This window comes from Xiphophorus maculatus, chromosome 17, assembly GCF_002775205.1.
Source record: "Xiphophorus maculatus strain JP 163 A chromosome 17, X_maculatus-5.0-male, whole genome shotgun sequence".
NCBI classification, from domain to species: domain Eukaryota; kingdom Metazoa; phylum Chordata; class Actinopteri; order Cyprinodontiformes; family Poeciliidae; genus Xiphophorus; species Xiphophorus maculatus.
In genome coordinates this window covers 13,695,997-13,723,467 of record NC_036459.1, presented here as the reverse complement: position 1 = coordinate 13,723,467, position 27,471 = coordinate 13,695,997, and the positions used below count along the sequence as shown (strand labels likewise).

The window sequence follows — 27,471 nt, the reverse complement described above, 5'->3', positions numbered from 1 at the left end:
CCCAGGTGACAGGTGCAACACGAACCGCCGCCACCCATCGCAGCCCATGATCTCAGGAGGATTTTCTGCTTTACGGAGTTGCAGGTTGTTGTTTTTTTTGTTGTTGTTTTGGTCTTCAAAGTTCATGTGCACATTGTGCTTAATTACAATAAAATAAATGTTGATTGTGTTATAAAGAAGAAGGGGGGCAATTTCTGGGACAAAACCTGTTGAATGTCATATTTAAGCTCATTCTTCTCTTTTCCTATTTGATAACTAGAAGATGAACGCAACACAGGAGAATCCTTTATTTTTTTTTTAAATAACATACAAACTTTACTGGTAATTATGTTCCTTCATCATCAATTCTAAACAGCCTCCTTGTTCCCAACATCCCCATAGAATAATGCTGCTCCTGCCATGTCTCATGGTGCGTTTGAGTACCTTCTTCCATGCATTTGCTTTGTCCCTTACATGGGTTGTGACAAATAGGACTTCTTTCTTTCAAAAAGAGCTTTTATTGTTTTCATTCTTCCATAAAGGCTACATTAGAGAACAGATTCTCTAATACATTGATTCATATCCACCAATGAGGTGTTTCGCTTTGACAGCATATTAAATCAAAGTCATCTTCTGTACTCTTATCAAAGAAGAAAATGTAGATATGCGATTCTATTAACTCACATCAACCAACAGGAAGTCACTTGGTTACTTTGGTTTGATCAGAAGTCATGTCTTGTATTTCTTTCTTTCATGAAGAAGTAAGTTGGCCTCCAGCCATACTTCAACAAAGAAAATTGGTTTCATTGTCAGAAAAAATGTTGAAATTGTCCCATCTGGACTCTTTGACCCCCAAATCAAACAACTAGCAACCTACAAAATTTCACAGAAACGCTGCCAATGTGGAGACACCTGGACTGGCATCTTCTTATCTTAAAGTAGGACTACAAAATGACCAAAACACCTTAAAAGCACGTAATGACGACCAGCACTCAAACGCACCATTCAACATACAAACTGATCTTGGAGGATGAACTTTAATTGATTGACACAACTAATTAACATCGATTGTGAAACAATGATAACCAATGAAAGAACTCGTTTCTGAATGGAACCCATTCTCATTTTGGAAGCGCAGGGGGGGAAAAAAGTGATAAGTGTGAAAACGGAATCGTGATGTCACCGGACATTTTTGAAGTCATCGGCCGTTTGGCCACAATGAAGACTCTGAGCCCGGTGACATCACTGAGCGCGTTCCTTCCGTCCGACGTTGCGTGGAGCTGCTTCTCCGGCCGAACGCGAACTGCTAGCAAACCAGGAGACAAAAGCAACAAAGTGAACCCCGCTCCGGATCAATCAGATGTGTCACAATTAACCGTTTACGAGCCGAAACCCTGCGATCCCGTCGCCAGAGTGAACAGTAAGTACGCCGGGGCGACGCGGGGCTCTGAAATCGGGGGCTTAATGCGGGCGGGACGTCGTGGTTGAGAAGCTTCCCTGATTCGGATCCCGTGCGGTTCGTGTGCTCGGCTGGGTTCTGCCTCGCCAGGTTAGCTTGCATGTCCTGTGTGTGGCCTAGCTGGCAGCTAACCAGCTAGCAGACGTGGTACGGTCCGACCATAACGAGGCGCATATCTAAGAGTGTGGCGACAATTCTGCCTGTGTGTATATGTGTGTGTGTGTGTGGAGGAGTCATAGCCGTGGACATTGGAGCGAGATTTCACGCGTCAGAACGGCTTTACCTGCGAGTGGCTTTTGTGTATTTATTAGCCTTCTGGCTAACTATTAGCTCTAACATAGCCACCGTCGTGTTTACTGATGATGTAGCCTTATAGCCGACAATATTTAACACTACTCCATTATGTGATGCCTGGAGGAGTGTGACGATCGTGGCTGCTCGAGTTCATCGTGGCCAAGCGAAGAGCCGGCAGGGAAGCACACTGATCTAAAGTGAGGTTTGTTGTGGGCAGGTGATCGCTAGCCGACCGTGACTATTTTCTGCTGTCCTCTCGCATCTTCCTGACTTAGCACGTAAAGCTTAACCCGGAAAGCTCGCCGCCGGTGATCAATGAGAAAACTTCACATTTTAAAGGATTTCTGTACGGAGTCGTGATTGATTAAAAAAAAACAAAACGTGTTAGCGTATTCATAAAACTAAAACCTGCAGCCTATTGCTTTTGTTTAGAGAGGAAAAATGATGGATCAATTGAATTTGTGGAAGCTTGATAATTGTTATGATCACACTTAAAAGTTTCAACTCCAATGGGTTTCACGTGTTGGCGTACTGCAGAGAAATTATATAGTTTCAATACTTACGGTTGAAGAAGTTTAGAATAGTTGATGTCAGAGCTGTTAAAGAATATTAAAAAAAAGATAAATGATATCAAGATCCGGTGTCTTGGTGAAAAATCAAGCATATCTGAGATTTGGGGAGAATTTATGGCTTTCTTTTTACTCAGAAAAATGTGAAGAGTTAACAGTCCTGTTATTCAGGCCAAAGATCGCATTATCTTTCAACAGGTCATTCTAATTAAGTCCTACAATTAAAATACAAAACTAGGACTTAATTGCTATGGACAATAATCTGATTTAAAAGGTTCTTAATTCTTTTAATTCAATTGATATCTGGAATACAGGTAGATGAAACCATAACCAAGCAGACACTTAGGCTGTTTAGTTCAAACGTTTTCATAATTGAAACGCCATTTTTCATATGGAAACATCAACAAAAATCTCGGACTACTTCTCTATAAGGAATGAAAAAAACATGTCTATAACATACACATCACAAATTCTTTTGAATATTTGTATTATTATTCTCCTTTTTTTCCTCATTGGATACACGCTTTTTTTTTCTTCTTTTAATTAAATCCTTACTTCAAAAGTGCAACTTTTTTTCTCTCTCTTTTTTTTTTTTATTCTATCACAGGGTTTACCAGAATCAGCTGGTCGGCTCGGTTCCTGACCTTCTGTGATGTCAGCAACCCAAATACAAACAAAGCAGAATTGAAAGGCTTTTGTCTACGACTGCAGGGTTTCACAAAATATACGCCAATAGTTAATTAGCCAGCAATATGTACATTTCAGCCTATAAGTTTAATGCTAATGCCGTTAGAGGTTACGGTCTACGCAGGCTTCTTTGTTATGTAAATCAGCACTGCCAGACGTTTTGTTGCGTTATAGGAACTGTTCCCTGCAATACTGTGCATGTCTCTTTGTTCTGGTTTTGCTTCTGTAGTTTAGAACTCTGCTTCCTGGTTTGATTGTTTACTTCAGAACCATAACCACAGACAAGGCTGAGAACTGTTGATTTTTTAAAAAAAATTTTTTTTAGATTGCTTGCCTAATCAGTTTAGTCACAAATTAGTTGTTGACTTCTTGCAGGTTTTACTGTGTGAAATAGTTAAAAATGCTTGATGTAGAGTGTCACCAAATTAGTGTGTATTCTCTGAATGACGACGAAGAATATTACAGGCTAAATAAAAAAAAAAAAAGTGGCTTATTTTCTTGACAGTTGGCCCAAAGTTACTCTAATGTGACCTGAAGTAGTCCTCTTCATCATTTTGGACATTAATACATCAAGTTGCTTAATGCTTTCTATCATTCATTCAAAAACTGTTTCTGCTTTGAGTAAAGAATGCGACATTGCAATCAGGAGTAGATCAATTTGAAATGTTCCCAGTATGAAATCATTTCATGTTATTTTGACAAATATGTAATACAAAAGCGGACATGATTTAATCGATGTAACTTGAGTCATAAGAGCCACAACTATTCCCACTGTCTCTAAAACAAAACATTATTCTTTAAAGCTATTTTTCACATTTATTTATGATATTTTGATCTTGAAACAGACTTAAAGGTGTTCATCTTCCTATTTATGTTCTACAGATTTAGCAGAATCTGTCACATCTCCTTACGCCTATGCAGCACCCTCCTGAATTCAGTACCAGCTCCGGTTTTAGCTCAGTGATGTGCCACAAATCCATGTTCCAGATATACATGCTGTGAGAAGTCCTCCTTTTTTTTTATTCAGAAAGAACATCAAGTAGAAAGGCTCTAAGGGTTGATCCGTATTAGCGGAGGAAAGCTAATACGGCCGTTCTGTACCTGAATGTGTAAGTTACCAGCATGGCATATTGAACCAAAGCATGGACAATCAATCAATTAATTAAGCAGAAACTACATGGTTCATTAGTCAGACTAGTTCCTCAATTAGGCAACCTGCATGTAGATTTCCAGCTGATTTTAAAGCAACATCCTCTTAAAGTGACACTAAATGCTGAGTGAAGGCATATACCAGACACATTCAGATAAATTCCGTTGCCTTCATGGCAACGGTACAGCCGTCAAGCTGTACCGTTGCCATCAATTTGAAATTTCAACTACAACGGCGATCCTTCAACGAAAGGTTCCGCGGAGACAGTTTCAGGCAGAATTAAACAAATTTATAAGAAAATGCCACAATTTGCACAAAAATTTAGACAACTTATCTGCAAAAAGATATTTTGGTGTTCAAAAATGAAACCTATGACTGTCTGGGCCAAAAACCTGCACAACTTAGAGCTGAAACGCAACTTAATTCAGCACCATATGTTGTGAGTTTCTTTATATAAAATATTGCCATTTGTATAAATGATAGAAATGAAATAACTGCCCTTTACTCAGAACAATTTTGTTACATTAATACACTGTGAAGCTTTTAGTGTTTGGCTTTGATCTCACAAACTGGTTTCATTTATTTGCCTTGTACAGGATCTGGGGGGGGGGGAAGAAAACAAAACATACAGGTTTGATTACATCATTATGGTACACTTGTATTACCTGCTTTTGGAATCCAGTTTGTACTGTTTGCACTGATTCTATCTCTTTTTTTCCCTTTCTCTGTAGGTTGTGTGGAGAGAAGTGGAAAATGTTTAATCTATAAATGGAGGGAAACAAGCAGGCACTCGGGGTCAACGAAAGCAACACGCTCAATACCACACCTGCTTAAGAAGCACCTTATCAATGACTGCAGCTGAAACGAAGTGACTACACCCAACAACGCAAGCCTGACTGATCCATAGAAACGATTGGGCTGCCACCATGGACGGAGAAGAGCATATCCCTCGCCTGAGTGAGGATTTCTTCTGTGTCTCTGACAGTTCTGCAGAAAGTAAAAAAAGAGAGGCGAAAGGGACCTGCCTGAAAATCGAGGGACAGGAAGGTTATGTGTTAAAGTCCTACAGCTTTCATCCTCACGATCTCACAGATACAAAGTCGCCAAGCTGCTCCTCAACACTGGATAAAGATTCCCTCCCTAGTTTCCATTTATCTTCTCAGGTAGAAAAACGGTTAGACTTGGAGAAAGTGTGTGACATTGCGCCATCGTCCCTCAATGACGGACATATAAACATTGAGAAGTATCCAAACGGTGGTGGACTGAGTGAAAGTGTCAGAGATCATATTGGGGATGCAAATGGGATGGAAGAGGAAATGCAAGAGGACGAAAGGCTAGCATTTGGTGGCGCCATTGGCCCTTTTCTAACCCGAGACTGTGATGACTATAGTAATTTATTAAGCGGATACACAAGCACCCTTTATGATGTTGCCATGGATGCCGTCACTCAAAGTCTTTTGTCGTCGATGAGGGGTCACGGCAACCCGAGGAAAAAATCTCAAGCGTGGAATCACTTCTTCATTTCGCCACGGGACAATACCAAAGCAATCTGTCTATACTGCATGAAAGAGTTCAGTCGGGGCAAGAACGAAAAAGACCTCAGCACGAGTTGTTTAATGAGGCACGTACGAAGGGCTCACCCGACTGTGCTTATACAGGACGGCACAGATGCATCCTTCTCCAGCCTGCCTCTTTTTCCCTCATCGTTGATACCTCCCTCCCCAGGCTCACCAAAAAACGGAGACTTTTTTACTTCTCCCTCAAAGAACACATCACCGTCCACATCCTCGGCTGAAAATTCAAGCCCGTCATCCAAAGAAGTGCTGCCCAAAGTCGAACAAAAAATAGATCAGTTTACAAATGTCGACCCTCTGAGTAGCATCCTTCCACCCTTTCCATCCTCACATTCCAGCGAAAACAACGACGACTTATTAGACGGAGGACCCGAGCGCCCTCCGGGAACCCCTAAAGGCGCCAGTTCCCGTCGCAGGTCGGCCGTGTGGAAGCATTTCTACTTGTCACCTGCAGACAATTCCAAAGCTGTGTGTATCCACTGCATGAATGAATTCAGTAGGGGTAAAAACGGAAAGGATCTCGGGACAAGCTGTCTCATTCGTCATATGTGGAGAGCCCACAAAGAGGTTGTGATCGAGGAAAACGGACATGGCAACCACATTCCGCCACCCTATACAAACCCACCCTCGCTGCTGTCCCGCTCACAGCTACATGATGCACTGGAAATTAAAAAAGAGCCACCCTTTCTTATGTCCTCCCCAGAGACTATATCAGATGAACTACCCCAAAGCTTAGAGGAAAGCATGTTTATTAAGGAGGAGAGAGACCTTATGCATCTCTCAGGGCAGGATTCCTCTTTTAACTTCTTTAAAACTCAGGGGGCTGATACACCACTGACTTCCTCACCATACCTCTCTGAAGGCCCCAGCCTCAGTCAGAACCATTTAGTTTTCCAACAGAATAAAAAGCTTATGAAACGGGTGAAATCTGAAGTGTGGCAACATTTCATAGTGTCGCCAGTTGACCAGTTAAAAGCACTGTGCCGTTACTGTCCTTGTGTCATTAGTCGGGGCAAGCGGGGCGACTTTGGCACAAGTTGCCTGATGAGGCATCTGATGAGACGTCACCCAGACGTCATGAAAAACCAAAAAAGCACAGACGAGAAGGAATCGTTCCCTCACCCCTACGCCATGCTCACCTCAACAGATCCAGTCTCGGCCAAAGAAGCTGACGACTCTGGCATTGACAAAAAGCCCCCAAACCTGCCCGTTTTTAGCAAAAGGACGTCAAAACTGTGGAATCATTTCTCCATTTCCGACACCGATCCCACCAAGGTGAATTGTTTGCACTGTAGCCGCACAATTAGCAGAGGCAAAAAGACTACGAACCTCGGCACAAGCTGCCTCTTCAGGCACATGCAGAGGTTCCACGGACATTTTCTTGAAAGTAACAGTTCTATCTCAGGTGTTGTGCCGTCTGCTGAAGTTCGCATTAAACAAGAGCCGATGGAAGCCACCGTTTATCAGCCGGAGCAAAGCTGTGAGAGGTTTGATGAACACCACCCGGTTGCCAAAAAAACCACAAAGCTTATTGCGGAAATGCTCGCACTGGATCTTCAGCCATCAGCTATGGTAGAGAATTCTGGACTGACTAGACTGATAGAGTTCCTCCAGCCTCAGTATTCTCTTCCACCTTCTTCTTACTTTACCAGCACCGCCATACCAGAAATGTACAGTAAGGTGAAAGATGTTGTGCTGACCCACCTAAAAGAGGCCGAAGGCGGCGTTGTCCACTTCACAACAAGTATTTGGGTCAGCAGCCAGACAAGAGAATACTTGACCCTTACCGCTCACTGGGCAGCATATGAGTCAAATCTCCGACCTCAAGGTCAAGACTTCCACTGTTCAGCTCTCCTAAGTGTCTCGCAAATAGATTGTGACCAAGATATGCACGACATCCCAAAGCAGCTTGAGTACCTATGGGACAATTGGATCACCTCACCAGGGCTGAAGAAAGGGTTCACAGTAACAGATAACGACACCATCAAAAATACCTTGGAGGAGCATGGCCATGTCACCGTGCAGTGTTTTGGACACACCATAGACCTCATTGTAAGCGAAGCCATAAAAAGCCAGAGATTGGTTCAGAACCTTCTGAGCATAGCGCGAAAGATCTGCGAACGTGTGCACCGTTCGGCAAATGCAAAAGAAAGACTGGCCGAGCTCCAAAAGACTCACCAGCTGCCAGAAAACCAGCTGATACAGGACGTTCCATCTAAGTGGATGACGTCCTTCTTCATGTTGGAACGCCTGGTTGAGCAAAAGATAGCTATCGACGACTTGTCGATAGAGTGCAATTTCAGGGAAATAATCAGCTTTGACCAGTGGGAGGTGATGCTCTCAGTCTGCAATGCACTGAAACCCTTTGAAGTGGCCAGCAGAGAGCTGAGCAACCGCACTGCCACTCTGGGCCAAGTCATACCGCTCATTCACATTCTCACCAGGAAAATAGATCTCTTGTTTGATGAGACTGTTGGCATCGACAATATGCTGATGTCTCTAAAGGAAGCAATGATGAACAGGATGTCAGCTACTCTGCAAGACCCACGTTATACCTGGGCCACCATGTTGGACCCGAGATACAAAACATCACTGTTCACAGAGGAAGAAGCAGAGCGTTGCAAACAAGATCTGATCCAGGAGCTGGACTTGTCCTCTTCTACCTCAGTTCCAGTTGACTCGCTCCTCCCCAACGGCTGCGACGAGGACCCCGTTTCCTCTGACAACCCTCACTCAACCAGAGACAACCTCTGGCCCTTGATGCCTGAATTCAGGCAAAACATAAAAGAGGAGGAGGAGGAGGAAAAGTCCGCAGAGATGGTAGTGCTGGAGTATTTGGAGGAAGACATCTTAGATCAAAGCTGTGACCCCCTCGACTATTGGAACCTGAAAAAGTTTCTGTGGCCCGATCTTGCCAAAGTAGCCGCCCGTTACGTGGGCTGCCCTCCCACCATCGTCCCAGTAGAGACGCTGTTTAGCACCGCCGGCGTCAACTGTGCTCTAAACCAGCCCAGGCCAATGCTGGACAACATAGAGGGACTGCTGTTCCTTAAGGTCAACCTCCCCTTGATCTATTTTCAGTACTGAACATTATTGAATATTAATTTGAAAACTGTTCCATCAAGGACCAAGTTGCATAGCTGTGAAATGGGTGGGCTTGTGTGGGGCTAATTGTAAGATAGGGATTTATACACTGATTCTTAATGCAAAGGCCAGATTGAGGGTTTCTTGTATTGTGTACTACTGTTAAACACTTGGAGCTGTTGTGATGAAACGTCTCAGTGAGAAGTGTATCAGGGAGGGATTTTTTTTTCTTTCTTTCTTTTTTTTTTTAGCTGTAGGGGGATAGTGATGATGTGTTTGGTTGTAATCTTTTGTTATTGTTGTTTTTTTCTGTTGTCTACTCTCTCCTTGTGCCTTAACCAAAACTACTTCAGGTCAAAATGCTGTAAATATTATAGAAATTGTGCTGATCGCATCAGGATCCGTTTTTTTATTATTATTATTATTATTATTATTATTATTAATTAAACATAGATGCAAGGAATTTTTTTCTCAGAATGACAACTTGGCCCATAAACAAATGCTGTGACTGAAATATGTTTTAAGTTAATGCTATTTAATTTTTCTTTGTAAATTTGAGGCTTACGGTACGGTAGAAAGTCTTTTTTTTTTTTTAACTCACTGAAATGCTTTTAATAAGATGATGTATAATGTGGCTGTATTTTCAGAATAAGGTGGATTTTTTGGAATACACCAGTTGACTCTTAAGCACAATTTAAGTTTATGTCCAGGGGATTAAATTATGGGTTTATTATTGATGAACAGTGTACTGTACATTTTTATATTAAATGACTTCTGAACCTAATTTGATAAACGTTTAGCATTCAGACTGGAAACATGCAAATTTTGTGGTCATTTGTAAATAAAGGTTTTTCTTGAACAGTATTCTCTGTTTTTATTCTAGCTTTTGTGTGACGTTTTGAAGGATTTAAAGGGATAGTTCAGGATTTATGGAGGGAGTTTTTATTGCTTATTTATTTTTACAAGTAGCTTTTTACCCGCAGTAGGTGATTCTTGTCTCTATTTAGCATAGGTCCAGTTTAGTTAATGTACTGGAACATTTAGTTTAAGAGGAGCTAAGCCCAAAGCTGATTTTTACCATCATAAACACCAGTCTCAAAACAGGAGATTATGCAAATGCTATCTTTTTAAAAAATGTTTATTTGCTTTAGACTTTGGAGTTGGCATGCTCACAATAACTGCTATAAAAGGGTGAAATGTGGAGTTTAAGCGAATGCTGCCTTGTGTTTGTCAGCTTTTTTCCAGAGCATTTTCAAGAATGTAACCATTTAAAAAAAATACAAAAATCTAATTTTAAAGGCAGCATTTTTATTTTTTTTTTTACGTTATTCCTGATTTCCGGCGCTACATCAGCACCTTCAGAAGTATTTCCATTTAGAGATGTACTCTAAAGAAATGTCAGCTCATTCCACTTAAAATTCAAATAAGATTAAAAATTCAATTGCTCAATTGACATTTTTGTAGAAGGAAAATTTGTTATCTTGATAAAGTTTAGTTCCTGTTCCGCTACTGACAAAGACCGTGCTGCGTTCGGTTCTCTGGTTCCTTATATGAGCCATTAAGAAACAAGGTCACCCACTACTTTATAATGCAGTTAATCTTAGATATTTTGGTCCCATTTAGTGTTTCAAACAGGAAGATTATTGCTGCTGCACCCGCAATTCCTGTGAAAATGATCATCCAATGCAAAGTTAGCAATTTTAGCTGTTACTCAAAGCAAATTACATTTTTAAGATGTTATTTAAGGCGACGAGCGTTTTGGCTTGGCCCCAAACCAATTAAAGCCGTTAGCTTTAATCTCCAGCACCAACCACTCTGGATTTTTACTACCTCTCTCCAAAACCTCCTGAACTATCTCTGTAAGGATAACAACATGCTTTCATTTTCTCTGTTTGGCTTTTATTCATTTACAAATCAAAATATAGAAAGGATTCTCTGGTGTAAACAATAACTGGATGCATTTGCTGGGGCAGAAGATCATAGGCGATCTGTGCTGGTATGTGACACCAAGACATTTTTTTTTTCTATCAACCTAGCAGCATGATTTTTAATTGTCTTTGGTCACCTGATAGTTCTAAATTATATTTCAGCTCATGTTTCTCTCGATGTGCCCTCCCAAGTCTTGCTCTGCATCAGCACAGCTTTCCTCGCTAGGTGAACTCTGACAGGTGGGAAGTGAGCCTTGCTAAAGGCGATGTTGTTGAAACCTTCGATGTAGACCAGAGGCTCATGAGTGTTGTGCAGCTGCTGTATCTTGGTGTCGTTCGCCTCCATCAGCAGGTGTGAGTACACCTGGAGCTCAGGGCTTCTGGTGCTTATGTCTTCTCTTTTGTCGTATCTGTAGAATTGAAGACTATTTATTAGAAAGATAACCAAAATGAGGAGCATTTTTATGTAATGGCACAAAAGTAGCCATCCTCCCACTCGCAATCCACTGGTATCTGATAAAGATTTGTAAAAAGCATCAAAATGATTGACCTTGTAGCAAAATATCACAGTGGAAAAAAAAAACTGGAGAGAGGAGTGGTTGGAGATAATAGATTTTTTCCCTTTAAATAAGTAAATATGAAACCTTTTAATGAGGAGTTTACCTTTTAAAGCACAGCGCCATAGAAGTTGTATTTAGTAGCAAAACTTCTCATTTCTTTAGGGTGTCATTATGTAACAGTCCTGATTCTAAACCCAATATTCAAAATGGAAAAGACAAGAAAACATGCCATTCAAGCAGCTTGTGTGTTCATCATTTTGAGTCAGAAAATGGCAAGAAAAAGAAAGCTACTTGCCTGTTTCCTTGGGACATAAATATAAAGATTTATTAATTTATCTCGAACATGATAGAAGTATAAAATCACACACATGAACAAGGAATGCAAAAGACATGTTTTTGTACCGCATTAATCTTGACATTCTCAAAAAGGAGTAGGAAGAAGTAAGAAACGTATATAACAACATAAAGGCTTATTTCTATTAGCCCCTCTCCAAAACAGGAAAAATGGGGAAGCATGACATTTTTACAAAGAAGATGTGATTTTATAAGTGATGAAATAGTAGAAGAAAATAACTAAATAGCTTGTTTCCTTGGGGAAATGGTGAGGTGACATGGACCTACTTCTTCTAGCTACAGTCTGAGAATGCTTAAAGCTTTATAAACTAGCACTGCAACAGGACCCGATTTTTTTTCTTACTTCAGCAGCGTGAATTTTTTTCCTACTACAATGACAAATGGGTTTAATTGAATGCTTTTTACATTTCTTTAGCAGGGGTGTCAATAACTGTGAAGAGCAATATTTACACAACACTTACCTCCAGTTTTTGTTTTGCTCTAAGAAGCGTGACACTCCCGTTTCGGCAGCAAAGTTGTCGATGTGAACAAAGACATCTGAGGAAAAATGTGCGCACCGCGTTAAAAATCCAGACGTGTGTGTTAATATTAGGAAATACATTTGCTTAATTGCAGTTGTGACCTGCTGTGGCCGGCAACAGCCTGTGTAGTTCCTGGATTCCCTTGCCGCCCGGGTAGTTGTGATGGGAAACATACAGGCAAAGGCCAGTGTACGATGAGTTGATCAACAGCTGGCCAACCACAACTGCAGAGCCCAGTTTGTACATCCAGGATTTCTGATAGTTGCACAATCTGAAGCAAAATGAAGGGGGAAAAAATGACTGAAATAAGATAAATATATATATATATACAACTTGATATAAGATTTTTTTTAAATCAACTTTAACTTGCATGAAGGAACAGCCGCGTGCAGCAGCCAAATTGAGCACAGGGAAAGTGTAAATGATGAAACGCAGCTCCTTGTGAGGCAGCAGCGAGTAGATGAGGATGAAGCCAACTGTGGGGAGCAGCAGCAGCCTAATCCGCCTGTCCAGGAGGCCGAGAGGCACGAAGAGCAGCGAGCAGCCCAGGGATCGAGGCACGGCAGAGTAAAAATACCACAGAAAGGGCGAGGTTTAATGGAGAGAGGAGTTAAGGCGAACTTGGGAGTAGACAGAAAAGAAATATTTGGGGAAATCATTAGGATTTCCATTTTAAAACAACAAAAAAAAACCTGAAGACAGTTGTACTTTTTCCCTATACAAATCATGTTAATTGCAGTTGTTGCACAAAATCATTCTTCGATAATGAGCTGTTTTTTGAGGTCTCTGTCACTTTAAACCCATCCAAACTGCTGTTGGCCACACCTCCTCAACTCAATGTTTCCACTTGCACGTGAAAATGGCTGCAAATAGATACTCAATTATACAATTGTACTTTTTGAAAAGCAGAAGTGGAGCCTCCAGCACAACAAGCAAAAATTCAGCAAGTGGTTTCTGGATGGTAAGTCAACACACAAAACACTTGTCTTTTCCAGCTGGCATTGTACACCGCATACAGAGGTAAAACCAGTTGACCAAACGTGCTGGAGATCAGCTTGCGCTGCTAGGTTCAAGCAGATCCGTTCGAACCTAGCCTCTTACCTAGAGTTTCTAGGTAAGATGCAGTACCGGCTGGTTTGTGACGTTATATTCCGTAAGTTTTTGAAACGGCTCATTTTCTAGAAAAACAAAAAAAAGAACTTACTGCCAAAAAACGGCTACATGGGTTTTTGTTAAGCACTTAGATTGTTTTTAGAAGCAGTAGAAACCCAAATGGAAGTACAAAAATGCCAAATATGACGTTTGCATTATAGGTTCCCTTTAAAAGGATATTCCCCAGTTGGAGCTTTTATTAAGAATGGCATTGTACCACAACACCTGCCCCTCAGGCCACAAAAGCTTCCTCCAAAAGAAGGTGTCGACAGCCACCGTCAGAGCTGCAGCAAAAAATAAAGCAAACATATTTCTGGTTTCATTTTATGCAATTATTAAGGATAAAACAAAAAAAAAATAATTAGTTTTTTTCAGTCTACCTTAAGAGATGCCAAACATTCTGCCCACCTCATTAGATATTGTAAATTCTGCTCTCACCTAGGGACAAGAGTCCAGCAGGAGCAGCGTAGTAAATCAGCTGCAGCAGCCCCAGCCTCCTGCTCAGCAGCGCCATCAGCAGCATGAGGCCCAGCAAGATGCAGAGCTCAGACCGGATCACGATGATGACCAAAGCGGAGAGGCTGATGAACCAGCCGTGTTTCTGAGCCATCCAAGAGGTGAACGCTACAAGCACTTTGGGAGGAATTTTGCAACCATAAAGAAAGAAATGTATCAAGAGATTCCTTCGGTAAAGATGTGTCGTTAGTGTAGCGTACCTATTGGCAGCGCAAAGACATTGGGGAGTGTCCTGGTGCTGTAGAACATGAGGTGGAACTGGGAGGCACAGGTCAGACAGAAAAGACACGCAACTGTGGAGCCAAACTGCCTCCGCACTTCTCTCTGCATATGCCACAGAGCGCCGATCACGCAAAACCCCAGCGAAGCCCGGACTGAGCAGAACGTACATTAGAAATCCTCACATTCAGGTTAAAGCAGTCATTGTCTGTATGTTTACTTACCTATAAGCTGAGTGTAGAATTTCGGTGCCTCCAGCAGAGATGATAAAGAAACGAGCGGGGAGCAGAGCGTGGAGAGCAACAGGGGTCCGAGAAAAGTACGCGGCACAACTCCAGGGAATTCGTGATGGTCATACTGAGAGAGAAGCGATATTTTCTAGTTTCCAGCGCACTCAAAACATCGTGAAAACAATTAACTTTTTTAAAATATACATGCTAACGGACTAGAAAATGTGCATTTTCCAACTTCAAAACATCAAACCATGAAAACAGACATTTGTTACACCAATTTTAAACAAAAATCTTGTTTGAATATTTAAATTCCTTATAAAAATCAGTACTGTCACACACATTAATATTGCCACGTGTAATTTACTAGATGCAAGTTTGCCATTTCTTGCTAAGGTTTTTCTTTTATTAACATTACTATTTAGAGATACACCAATCACAATTTTGTGGCCAATTTCTGAACTTCAGTTTTTTGCGAAGCTTTGACCTCACAATGCCGGCTTTAGCCAGCTCAAAACTACAGTATAAGAATATATTTTAAATACTTCTTTTCTAACCTTCCTGCTGAATGGGAAGTAGTTATTTAGCTAAAGAGCAAAGAAGCTTATTAAGCAGGTTATAAGCCAAATCGATTTATGTTATAATAACTGTGTTGTTTGTCTTTACGTTTCCACAGTTGAGTGTTCTTGTTTTTCATATCTGGATGCAATTCCAAATGAGTTTAAAGTTTCTGCTATAATAGCGTGAAATGTGTAGACTTCTTTCAGCTACCTGGGTGCAGCAATAGGTGGAGGAGGGGGACCAAACTCAAATGATTCTATCTAGTTTTATTTTCGCTCTCAGTGAAAGAACTTCAGAAGCTGTATGAATATTTTCAAATTATTAAATTAAATAAAAATAAAAATGTGAAATTATAACTTTTTAAAACCTTAATATACCAGGATACTGGATATAAGGCCACAGATATACTGTACCTTTGTACATCTTTTATGAATCTGATATTTATGAATCAAAACCTTAATATCTCAAATATTGCTTACTGAACTATAATGAACAGATATTATAGTGCAAAATATTACTATAACAATATCATAACAAAATGTGTCAGAAAAATATTATCCATCTTGCACAAGTTCTATTAGACCTACAAATCAGGTAAACATAAATAAAATGTAACTTTTAATCAATCAATCAAATTTTATTTGCATAGCACATTTCAGCAGCAAGGCATTTCAAAGTGCTTTACATCATAACAAGAAATTTACAGAAAATTTACGTCAAATGAAATTTACAGAAATTTCATTTTTAAAAAGTATTTATTTTAATATGAATATATATTTTATTTGTACTTTACTAACAGCCAAAATAGTGGCGTGAACTGTTGACATTTCAGCAACTAGGCGTTTTGGTTGGTCTCTTCTGTGCGCATGCGTGTGATTTACAGTCTACATCATTGAAAGTCTGCTTACCTTGTCAAAATCAAGTCTGTGGTACAGAATGTCGTGCGTCGCCTGTAAATTAAAGCTTTCTTCGACTTTCGTGAAAGGACAAATGAATAAATGCAGGAAACTCAGAAAAATTAACAAAAGCAGCAAAGGCTTCTCCAAAACATTCTTCTTTTCCGCCATGACAGCTGGAGAGCCGACGATTTTACTTCCGGTCAACACAGGAAGTGAACGCTCTCAAAACGCTTTGAAGTCGCATAATATTATTAGTTTTATCTAAAAACGTGTCAATACCTGTTTGGTATTGCAATAAAGAGGTTTTCTAAAATTAAAAAACATGTTTTTGAATAAAACAAATCGGTTTCCTAAATTTTCCACGTGTGGCTAGGTTTTATGTCCCGCTCGTGGCGGCTTGTGATTGGTTGCTTTAATGATTGACAGGCCTTTTAACCAATTACTACAAGCCACAATCAGCCTTAGAGGCTGACGCGGAAAACTAGAAAAGCATCTCTTTTTTTCTACAACCGGCATGTAAATACTACTTAGCTGCGCTTTGCATAGATACAATTATCTTAGGTTTGATGTTAGGAATAGCTCTTTTAAATATATCCGACCGTTACAGAACATTATAGCTAGGTGTAAACCAGTTAGTGAAGAGTGCTACTGTCATGATAGCGTGATTGAGTCTGTTTGGGTGAGAGATGCTGTCCCCCTGCCTTCCACAGCTGCGACTCATCTCCTGCTCCATTCTTCTTATTTTGCTTTTTCAAGCCGGCGACACCAAGAGAGATTTAAAAAGCGCCTGCAGCACCTGCCAGCAAATTACTGAGAACTTCAACAAGGTCAGAGATCTTTTCAAAACACCCGCCTTGCTTGCACTGCCTTGCTAAACTAATCAATCTCAAGGAACAAAATGCTATTTTAGGCATGACTGTCAGGTGAAAGGAAATGCATTCACGCTTTAATGCATTTAATTGCTGCTTTTTACTTGAAATATGTGGCGGGCATTTTGTGCTCACTCCTTTTAAATCTGGCATTCCTAAATAACCACCAGTCCTGCAAGGCACATCTGATAAGTCGACCTTATTGGTCAAGGTGCAAAACCTCTACTTCTTTCCACTTGGTATAAATAACTTGGGTTTGTGATTTTCTTCTTTTTTCAGGGCTATGATAGAACAGCAAAGCAGAACTTTGGAGGAGGCAACACAGCATGGGAGGAGAGAAAACTGTCCAAGTATGAGACAAGGTGAGACGAGTCCAGATTGTCCTGTCCTCTGCTAACACCAGGTCAACCTGGTACAGAGCAGTTTGACCTCGGCAGTGGAAGCATATCTACGATTTTAGATAACAAATCATTAAACAAGGTTGCACCAAAAAGAGAACCTTTACTTTTACCTGTCGCCTCCTGTGTTGTACCTCCCAGCTTCCTTTTCCTCTATGCTCCTGTGTGGATATACCTATGTCTGTCTTCCTGCAGTGAGATTCGCCTGATGGAGATCTTGGAGGATCTGTGTGACAGCAGCAGCTTTGAGTGCAACCGTATGGTGGAGGAACACGAGGAGCAGTTTGAGACCTGGTGGTTTAAAAAGTAGGTGTCCAGTGAGATTGACAGAGGAACTGTCGATGAGCATGAGCTGATGTTGAGAAAAGTGTTTAAACATTAGCAGTTATCTAATCTGGGACCTTTTTGTACCTGAATTATTTCACGATCAGGTTTAACAAACTAGCTATTCCCCAAAATATTGAACAACCAGCTGAACTTAGCAAGTTTTTGCAGTAAGTTTCTACATTCATTGAAGTCCACCTCTTCCCATTTCACCCCTTCTGCAATGCAGGAAAACCAAACATCCAGATCTGCATAAATGGTTTTGCATAGACACCATCAAGGTCTGTTGTCCAAAGGGAACATTTGGACCTGATTGCAATGGTAAGGAACTATTCTAATGAAACCAGAGGGAAAACAGATCTGGCTGTAATATTTGACACACCAATGATAATAATAATTTTGCTTCTGAAGCTTGTCTAGGGGGCTCGGAGAGGCCGTGTCATGGAAACGGGGTGTGTGACGGCGACGGGACCCGCGGAGGCAACGGGAAGTGCAGCTGCGACCACGCCTATAAGGGGGAGTTCTGCTTAGACTGCGTCGATGGGTATTTCAACCAAGTCAGAAACGATACCTTCTCTTTGTGTACAGGTAAACTTTTGGCAAACTTGTATAGGAAGCGACACGGTTCAGTGAATTGGTCAATGATTCAGGGTTTACATCCTGCCACAGAGTGCGACACGTCGTGCAAGACCTGCACCGGCGCAACCAATCAGGACTGTGACGAGTGCAAGGAGGGCTGGGAGAAGGATGACCAAGAAGCTTGTGTCGGTAGGAGGAATACCATCCTGTTCTGCGAACCCTGTGTGGGATTTAATTATAAAGAAAGACTTGGTGTAGGGTTGCACATTTTGAAACTGATAACATTTGTGTTGTCGGCCAAATGATTTGCAGATGTGAACGAGTGTGCCAAAGAGCCTTCACCGTGCAAAGAGGATCAATACTGCCTTAATGCTGAAGGTTCCTACTCCTGCAATGGTAAGGTTGCGATTAGTTTCCTTGGAAAAAAATTCAGAAATAATAAAATAGTCACAATATTTTCAACCTTTTTGCAGCAGCTGAACATTGAATTAATTAGTTTTGATCGGCTTGCACTCACACAGGTTGTGACGAGGCGTGCACCGGCTGCACTGGAGGTGGTCCTGATGAGTGCCAGGCTTGTGCTGAAGGATACAAGGATGTAGAAGGAACCTGCACTGGTAGGATAGAAATATTTCAGTAGATTGTAAATTATCGAGGAAAACGACTATTGCCATGTGTACAGAGTCATTTTTGCAGATATCTTTTGCTTATTGCTATCCTTGCTTTCTAGATATTGATGAATGTTCACAGTCGGAGCCTGCATGTGTGAAGGAGAACCAGGAGTGTGTCAACAATAAAGGCAGCTTCATCTGCATCTGCTCCAGTGGCTATGAGGAGGAAGATGGCGAGTGTGTCCAACAGAGTGGTGAGGGTCACTACGTTAAATACTCAAACATTTCACCATTGGTAGCACTACTCTCACCTTTTTCCTTCCTTTGTCTGTAGATGAAAAGGAGGAGTCTGAAGCATCGGAGACGACTCCAGGGCCACATGGGGAGCTCTGATGTTGAAACTTGGACCCGTATATGAACGAACTGAACCTCATGCCTTTTTTTCTTTTTTTTTTTTTAACTTGACCGCAATCAATATACCACATGTTTTCAAAACCCACCAGTGTTTTCCAGCAGTGGAATTGGACAGAAACAGGACATTTTATGCCACTGTTCATTTGTTTTAATAAAGTTGTTTCAATAAACGTGAATAATGTTGAATTCAATGTGATTCTATGTTAACTAATCAAATACTTTCTGTTTTATTTTATAACTTTTAGAATGGAGCAAGTTTAACTGAAGCAGTAAATTATTGGAAAATCAAAGGAAAATGGTAACTTTGTTGCAGTAATTTGAAATCACCACATGATGGCAGTGTTAAGTTCCCTTTCAGAGGCTCATAGTAAAGGAGCCAATTGGTAACAAGTTGCATAAATGTATGCATAGAAAGCAATTACACAAGTGAAAGGTTGGACACAATACAATGGGTAGCCTCATATTCATTAATTTAAATGATTAAGTAAAACGTTAGTTTTACAACGCAAACGCTGGGTAGTCAAAACGGCAAGTCAGCTCCTGTAAAACAAAGATCTTAGGAATTTAAATGTGTTTTGGAATGCTATGAAACTGAAATACAAGGTCTGAATTTTGTTAAAGTTGGGTAGCTTTGTAATGTAAAAAATACGTTTAGTATTTTGAACACAAATTGATTTATAGACATTTTATTCTGAGTTATTTGAATTAACCATTTGATTTGACAGTTTTCAAAGATTTTATTATTTTTTTAGCAACCCAAAAGAAACATGTCACGCCTACATTTGTAAAGCTTTGAGGAAAAACTGCCCGACAACGCAGGAGACATTTTAAATGTAATCGTGTTGCAGTGACTCGGGATTGCCACACGATGGCAGTGCTGGCTGTTGAAATTTCGATCTTCATCGCTCACATGTCTGGAATGGATCCAGAAAGCGAGGGATGCTGTGTTGGTGTTTTAAATCATCTTTACTGTGCACTCAGTATCCTCAATAATACAGTATTTCCTCCTAGATTGATCCGGAGTTTCCTTTACAACCTGCGGTAATAAAAGTACATTTCCCTACTCTTAAAGCTTAATTATTTAAGAGATTAGTCTTAATCTAAATTACTTTCCTTGAGGTGGGCACAAGTGGAGGTAGTCGTGTTTCTTACCAACAATTGCCCACCCTTCAGTCTCTCCTCCTGATCAACCCTCTCCGCTATCTTTGGGATGATGTAAGTTGTTTTGATTTGCCGGATCTTGCCGAAGGTGGAAGGAGCAGCCAGTTGAGACCTGTCTGAGCCGACAGCAGAGATGCAGAGTTGCCCTACTCTGACCCTCGCACTCAGCATGCTGGGCTCATCACTGCGGAGGCATGGATTACACTGTTAGAACTATCTCGTGTTATTAAATATTTTATCCATAACGCAAAGGAGAAAGTGTTTGCTTTAGGAGATGATATGAGGTACTTGGCAAGAAGAGAGCATCAGCGTGAGTCAGCATCCTGACTAATACATGAGTCAGTGTACCTAATACTGATGCCACCCTTTTAGGTGAATTTAGCCTTCATCAGATGCATGTTTGATATAATGTTTTATGTTCTGGAGATGAGATGTACTCCACTGAGCCTACTGCACTAACAGCTTTAGTGGGAAAGTCTGTTGCAGGAACCTGATGCTTAATGACAGTCAAAGCAGATTTGCTTTTTCCTCACTTATGCCTTCTCCCAGTGCTAACTAGAAACAACCAATAAGAGCCAGGAGGCAAATGAACCAGTCTTGTAGAGGTACAGCATTGTCTTTTTAATATCTTGACTGATCTCTTTAGATTTTATTTTTCCATCATGTCACATAAGGTAGCATTGTATTTAAGTAGTTCCTTAAGGTATGTCCACGGGGGCCATGTTTAACAACCTCAGATTTTGTGAATTAACCTATCAGAATCTTCTAAAGCTTTGACATCACCTTGTGGACTTCCCCAAATTGCCTAAAATTGCTTTTTGTGTATGTACACTTCTGACTTGGCAAATTACTCTTGGCCCACGTTTTAAATTAATTTACCTTATGAATTACTTGAAAATGATGCAAAGAATGTTTCACTCTCTGGGAAAAGAAAATGATGCTCCTTCATGACTTTCTGATTTTCAGTGCTTTGAACTTGTGACCCGTTTGAAGACCGCTCCTTTAACCACCAGGCTTTCCTTTTGTTGGGGATTGTTTATTCTGAATGCCGGCCTCCCCTTCCGTGCGGTAAAGCGACCTAGATTCAGTTTTGCACATGCATGCATGCTCGCTCACTCTGTGGTTGGAGGGGCACCCCGATACTTTCTTTTAACCTTGGTGGTTTTCCGCTGTAAGTAAACCTCAGCTGTGAAGCACATGGTCCAGCTGTAGCAGGGCGACTACTAGGACGCTTCCAGAGATGGAAAACACAGGGACGCAAGGGTGATGGCACCAAATTCTGTATAAAGTGTTTTTCGCCACTTCTTGTTCAGTGGCATTTTTTGGGCATCTAAATCTACTGCTCTTCTTCCTCAGTCATCAAGGGTTTCATCTCAAACCAGCTTTTTTCCCAGAGCTATCCTTAGCCGAAAGTCTTCATTGTTCCATTATAGGCCGGTGGGACGGGGATAATCACAGTGCCGAGATGCTCTAAGGGAAACTGCATGTTAAACTAGAAGCCAGATGTGGCACCATGTGCTTTTGTTGTCTGTCAGCGGTCTGCACAGCCTCTGATGTCAGGCACTCCTTAAACTTGCTGCCCTCTCTGATGCGGTCGGCTTCGCCTTGTTTTCGGCCAGCTGGACTCCCAGCCGCCAACGATTAGGCCGGACAAACTGGACGCCGTGGGCTGGAGCTCAAGACCCATGGCTTCTTGTGGAATCTTTAGTTCAAGGTGCAAAAAAGTGACACCAACCCTCCTGATTCTGGCCTCTTTTCTTATAAGATGTAGACATTGACAGGAAGTGAAAGCATTAGAAGAGGGTGGAACAGCTGGAGCCATTTGCCTTGGGGTGAGGAGGGGGAAATTGAAAATCTGCTTTGTTTGTGAAAGACATCTAACTCACTGACTCGCAGCTTGTGTGACCCCTGGAGCTCAAATGACCCCCATATCACCCTCAATTGAACAGATTCCTAAATTTTCATAAGGAGAAGAAAAAGTACAAAAGTAATAATAGCGAAGTGCAATAACCTGGTTGCATAAACGTGCATCCTTAAACTAACAACTTGTTGAAATACGTTTAGGATTTATTTATTATGCATCCTATTGATGCCCAAAACTGCCTAAATTTAACAAAAATATAAACCCTCATCACAGCAGATCTTGAGTAATGCAATGAAGTTTGCAGTTCCATCTGTGCTGCATCTTAGCAGAAAACAGCAGAATCAAAAGCACTTGATCCAGATTTCTTTTCTCCTTAAAGAGACTGCCACGGTTGGATTATATATTTGGTATTTCCCAGAGTAAATTCAGTTGACCTTTAGTGAGAAAAAACAGGGAAACATAATCTACATCTGAATTATTTAGGTCACAAGATTTTTTTTTCCCCACCAAAAGAAAACACAGTAGGGCCCTTAAGCAGCAGAGAATTCAATAACTGCTGTTTTGATTGCATGTACAGAAATTAGATTCTACCTGAGACCATTTCAACTCAATAACAACACAGAGCCAATCCCAGCTTTTTTAATTATTCAGTGTGTTTTGTTGCCTTGTTTCATTGCGCTGAGAATGAAAACAATCTTTCTGTTGTTTGTAATGTTCTTATATGCTTCAATAGAGTGAAAATTGTATTGTTTTACTTTCTTTTGTACAATCCACTGTGGCTGGACCGTTTTCAGGAGGGTATTCCTTCCTATTCTCAGTGTTGAACAGAGACTGCCCTTACAACGATCTGTTTGATCCTGAAGCCAGGGTCCAGGTCTAGAATTGTCTCTGCATGTGCAGGTGTGCACATGTGCTGAGCATAACAGGGTGATGAGATTAGGCCCAGTGTGCTTTCCGTGTACAGCAATACGTCACGACTGAATCATTGGCCTCTGATCTTTTGCAGCCATCAGGAATGAGAGGAGACAGATAGGAGACTTTGATCTCAGTGCTGTAGGTTTAAGTCCTTTGTCTGTTGAGATGCAAATAAAAATGAAAACATTGAGACATTTTATCTGCTTTTGCTCTAGCTATTACTGCATTAATGAAATAACTATCTAAACTGGCGCTGGAACAGTGAACCAGATCTTTACGCTTATGGAATTGCTGAGTTGTTCATGGTACTTTTGGTTGCATTGTCCACATCTGCAGAAGGATTACAACAGTCCAGTCAAGGTGGTTTGTGGGGGATTCTGCATCTTTCCTGGGTTGTTTGGTACTTATCAAAGGAAGTGCTGTGTCTGCTTTTCTGGCGCAAAGTGGAACTTGTTCCCAGTACTATATCTGATTGTGGTGTTTATGGACCGCATCTCAAGGTGCATTTGTGACGAGGGTTTGGGAACCTCAGGGTCTCACCTTAGCTTGTTGCAGATGCTCTAACGGCATGTGGCAGTGGACCACCAGGAAAGAGGCTGATTGCTTTCCTAAGGGTAGGGATCAGTCTGTGAAGCAAGAGGAAATGTTCAAATAACTTGTCTTGTTCACCAGAGAGAATGGTGGGTAGATGGTTGAGACCTTGCCTGGAGTAACGTGGTCACTGCTCTGGTCTGTCACGGTGAAGAAAGAGGAGAATCAAAATGAAACTCCAGCGGTCATCAGATATAGCTCATGGCCAAAAGGAGGAATGCCGGAGACAACAAGCTGAAATAAGCAAGGCAGAGTTACATTACTCTACTTTCTCTGAAAAGAACCCTTTCAAAAGGGATTTTAAATTTGACAGGAAATATTTGTGGTTTAAAAACCGTGACTATCTACACCCAAGATACACCTTTTTACCATTAGTCAGCTCAGGCTCTCTTTGGCAATCCTTCAAACACACCTTTTAACACTAGATTCATAAACAAATGCTTAAAACTGAGCAGGTACCTCTTTTACTTCCAGACAGCTCAGCTATGTGGGGGGAAAAACATCTGGGCTTCTCCTGGAGTGCCTCAGACCAAGATGCTTAGCAGTAGATCCTTTGAGCCATGTTGATTGGGCTTCTTTCCTAAAACCACTATGAGATCCCTTTTTTTTTCTTTATCAGGGAGCTTTAGAGTCCAGATGCATGCCTCAGTCCCTGTGTTATGTCCAAACAGTTAATCTTTGGTAGAAAGCTGTTTTGCAAATGGCTGGAGAGCATCAAATGCCTAGCCAATTGATGTTTTACCTCAACATATTCTTGTATTATACTAAGATGGTTTTAATGCTTTAAAGTCCCCTTGCTGCTCAAACTGCAAAAGTAGCAATGGTGCCTCACCAATTCCTTGTTTGAATCTGCAGGAAAATCCATTGAGTTTTTTTTGTTATTCCTTCATCCTTGCAGGGTTTGCGTATCTTTCTGGTGGTCAATGGATAAGAGTTGGGATTCATCCTGGACAGGTAAGGAAAATTCTGCTTCATCAACTTGGAATTCTTTAATGAGTAATAGTTTTCATAAATATTCTTTATAGAGTACCTTTTGTCATGGTGGAATTCCCTAATAACCTGCATTATACTTCCATTATAAAGTACAGGGAGTCCTGTACAACCGTTTTTGGGACCAGGCACGTGGTTTCTCTGTTGCGGCACCGTGTAACTAACGCTCAAATGTTGCATGTGTGCAGGTAGTAAAATGTTAGACATTCCCCCTTCAGATAAGTCATCCTTGGATGGCTAGAGAACCTAACACGGAGATCCCATAAGCACACCAATAAAGTCACGGACAGTCGGAGCCAGATGTTCAGCAGTTGGTTGAAATAGCAACGTCGGGTATGTTCTTATCCTTGTCAAAAACGCTTTGAGCAATATTTCTACTGGAAATAAATGTAAAGAAAATATATATATATATATATGAAAAAAAGCTGCATCAGGGGTTGTGCGTCTGGAAGCATGATCTATGCAGCATTGGGTTTGCGATGAACTAGCAGGATTTTGCATTGTTCACCTATTGTAACACCTGGGGCATTTATAAGACACTTGCTGGTTATCCACATCAAAGGCATTTTTCTCCTGCACTGCTGGACCCAACTTCAAAGTGATTTCCAGACCTTTTTTTTGTCCAAAACCAGCTGTAAAACCCCGGTGGAGGCGGAGATCTCTGTTCCTTTCTCCATATAGCAGTGTGTTGTTGCCATGGCGCTCAGGTGGTGTTGACACTGGAGGGTGTAAACAGGACGGAAGGGAACAAGGAGTTGATGAGTAGGGGAGAGAAGGAGTCACAGATGACACAAGTCTTGGCGATAAACTGCATTGCTGAGGGTGGAAGAGCAAGAGTTTATGCTTACTGTTACAAAAACATGTTTTTCTCATGAATTTGTTCTTTATTTTATTTGTTTTGATTTTTTTTTTTTTCCTTTCATAAACCGCAACTTTTTCTGTAATAACTTGGAATAACTTCTATGGATTTTTAACAGCTATGCATTTGTCCCTTACAGATTTCTTTCGTTTTTCCTTTTTGGCACAATTTAATGTTTTAGATTACTAAACATCCTTTACACATCAGACAAAAATAACCGGAATAAATATAAAAGATGACGATTTCTCTTATTAAAGGAAAAAAAGCTCTCAAACTAAATTGTGTCATGCGAGTACATAACTGGTGCCTTGTTAACTAACCCAGGTTTGATTACTGTTTGAGTAATTATGAAATCACTGAAACAGAACTTGTCTTACAATACAAAGTAGGCCTCACAAAGATACGCATCCTGCCTCTATCTTAAAAAAAAAATTCAAAAGCAGATGCAAAACAAAATCAGGAATATCTAAAAGTCAACAAAATGGTTAAAAACTGACTTGAGAGCTACTATCAACAAATGGAGAAAACATTGAGCGGTGGTGGACCTTCCAAGAGAAGGCTAGCCTACCAAAATTACTTCAAAAGTGCATTCACATTACATACATGAGGTTGAAAAACAATCCAGAGTATCTCCAGCACTGCAGGCCTACTTCCTTCAACTTAGGTCAGCATTAATGATTCAACAATGAGAAAAGAAACTGGGCACAAATAACCTCGTTGGTGGAGAAGACCAGAACCCCTGCTGACTAAAGAACACAGAAAGGACGGTTTAAAAATCATCTTGAGGATCTCCACAACTTTGAAGAAATATTCTACTGACTGACAAGAAAAACGAATAACTTTTGGAAGGTTTATGTCCCGTTAAATCTGACATAAAACTAACAGCGTTTCAGTAGAAAACCTCATGCCTACTGTCAAACATTACGGTGGCGGTGTCTAGATCTTGACGGTTTGTTTCTTCAGTTTGTGGCCTTAAGCTCAAACGTATGTAGCAGAACAATGGTGAAAAACAATTGCTTCTCTAAACAACCCAATAACAGGTTTTAGGATGGTTTTAAATCCAAATGTGGCTAAAAGAAGCAAAGAAGCATGAGTCAAAATTCCAACACAGCTATGTAAAAATATAATTTCCAGCTACTTTAAAAGTCTTGATGGCAAACCTTTTTTTTTTTTTTAAAGCAAAAAGACACAATTGTTTCCACTGTCATTACAATTATATAAATTGTTAGTCTTACTATCTTCTCTAACGCATCAATTTATTGTTATTTTTATTCTGATAAATACAAAAATGCTCAAAGCAAGAGAAAATGCTAACTTTTTTTACAATTTCTTTGACATTTTTCAATGTTCTAATCACAATGTTCTTTATTATGGATTTCATGTGATAGGCCAACACAAAGTACAGCAAAACTGCTGGAAGGTGAATGTTTGTGTCTTTTGCAGCCTCTAACAGGTTTTCTTTTGCTATCGTCTCCTATTTGGCTCCATCCACGAAATGTATCCCCACGGTCTGCTGCTTCCACCTCTGTGTTCCACTGACTTATTGAAGCTGACAAGTAGTGCTGCTTTTCCTCCTCACATTGTGTTTTACACGTAGGCCAAAAGGTCAAGCTGTTGACTAACTCTGGAGATAATTCACGTGCATTTAAAGTTACTCTCTTCCAATCCAATTTGTAATAACTGTTTTGTTGTGTTAAGCAGCATGTGCTCAAACGCCAACTTCATGACCCAGTCAGCTGTACTCTCAGAATACAACAGACTACAGCTGGAGCTCCAAAACATTCTCTCATCTTCCTCCAGCTTCCTAAACGTGGCTCACTCTGATCCTCGTTTTATTGAATTGTTTAGTGGACGTGTTCCATCGCAACATAATAAGAGGGGACGCAGTTCTCTTATGAACCTTCAAAAGCCACATGAAAGCGAAGTGCAGTCTATTGCGAGCAGCAAACAACGTGCCCTTCGCGGGCTTCTGTGTCGCTCGGCGTGGAACTCATTTCCTGGCCGCTATCGGTGCATATGGCTTTGTTTTTTCTGGACGGGGACCCCAGAGAAGAGAGAGCAGCGATCACAGGAGGGCTCAGCAGCTTATCCTCACTGACCACCACACTGATGGCGGTTATGCAACGGAAAGGGCTACTCTCGGTCAGCACAAAGGGTGAT

General features: G+C 40.9%; 3 protein-coding genes across 5 annotated transcripts; 2 read left to right on the top strand and 1 right to left on the bottom strand.

The window, feature by feature from the left end:
- The first annotated feature begins 1,188 nt into the window (after positions 1–1,188).
- zbed4 (zinc finger BED-type containing 4) lies at positions 1,189–9,660 on the top strand. Of its 2 annotated transcripts, none has more exons than XM_005797265.2 (2): positions 1,189–1,399; positions 4,870–9,660. In XM_005797265.2, the coding sequence occupies exon 2, from the start codon at positions 5,065–5,067 to the stop codon at positions 8,797–8,799; it is 3,735 nt and encodes a 1,244-aa protein (XP_005797322.1). In that variant the 5' UTR covers positions 1,189–1,399; positions 4,870–5,064; the 3' UTR covers positions 8,800–9,660. The 2 variants fall into 2 exon arrangements, with proteins under 2 accessions (XP_005797322.1, XP_023205878.1); XM_023350110.1 differs by lacking the exon at positions 1,189–1,399 and adding an exon at positions 1,419–1,929.
- alg12 (ALG12, alpha-1,6-mannosyltransferase) lies at positions 8,946–16,087 on the bottom strand. Its single transcript, XM_023350111.1, has 9 exons — positions 15,746–16,087; positions 14,271–14,403; positions 14,028–14,201; positions 13,750–13,944; positions 13,492–13,595; positions 12,530–12,753; positions 12,261–12,430; positions 12,100–12,175; positions 8,946–11,134 (listed from the first exon to the last, which is right to left on the bottom strand). Exons 1-9 carry the CDS (start codon positions 15,902–15,904, stop codon positions 10,888–10,890), a joined length of 1,482 nt encoding a protein of 493 aa, XP_023205879.1. The 5' UTR covers positions 15,905–16,087; the 3' UTR covers positions 8,946–10,887.
- Positions 16,088–16,225: 138 nt separating this feature from the next.
- Positions 16,226–19,114, top strand: creld2 (cysteine rich with EGF like domains 2). 2 transcript variants are annotated; one of them, XM_005797211.3, is made up of 10 exons: positions 16,230–16,563; positions 16,885–16,967; positions 17,199–17,309; positions 17,557–17,648; positions 17,739–17,915; positions 17,997–18,095; positions 18,219–18,302; positions 18,428–18,523; positions 18,637–18,771; positions 18,852–19,114. In XM_005797211.3, exons 1-10 carry the CDS (start codon positions 16,423–16,425, stop codon positions 18,908–18,910), a joined length of 1,077 nt encoding a protein of 358 aa, XP_005797268.1. In that variant the 5' UTR covers positions 16,230–16,422; the 3' UTR covers positions 18,911–19,114. The 2 variants fall into 2 exon arrangements, with proteins under 2 accessions (XP_023205880.1, XP_005797268.1); XM_023350112.1 differs by having other exon boundaries at positions 16,226–16,563; positions 17,739–18,095.
- Positions 19,115–27,471: the final 8,357 nt, after the last annotated feature.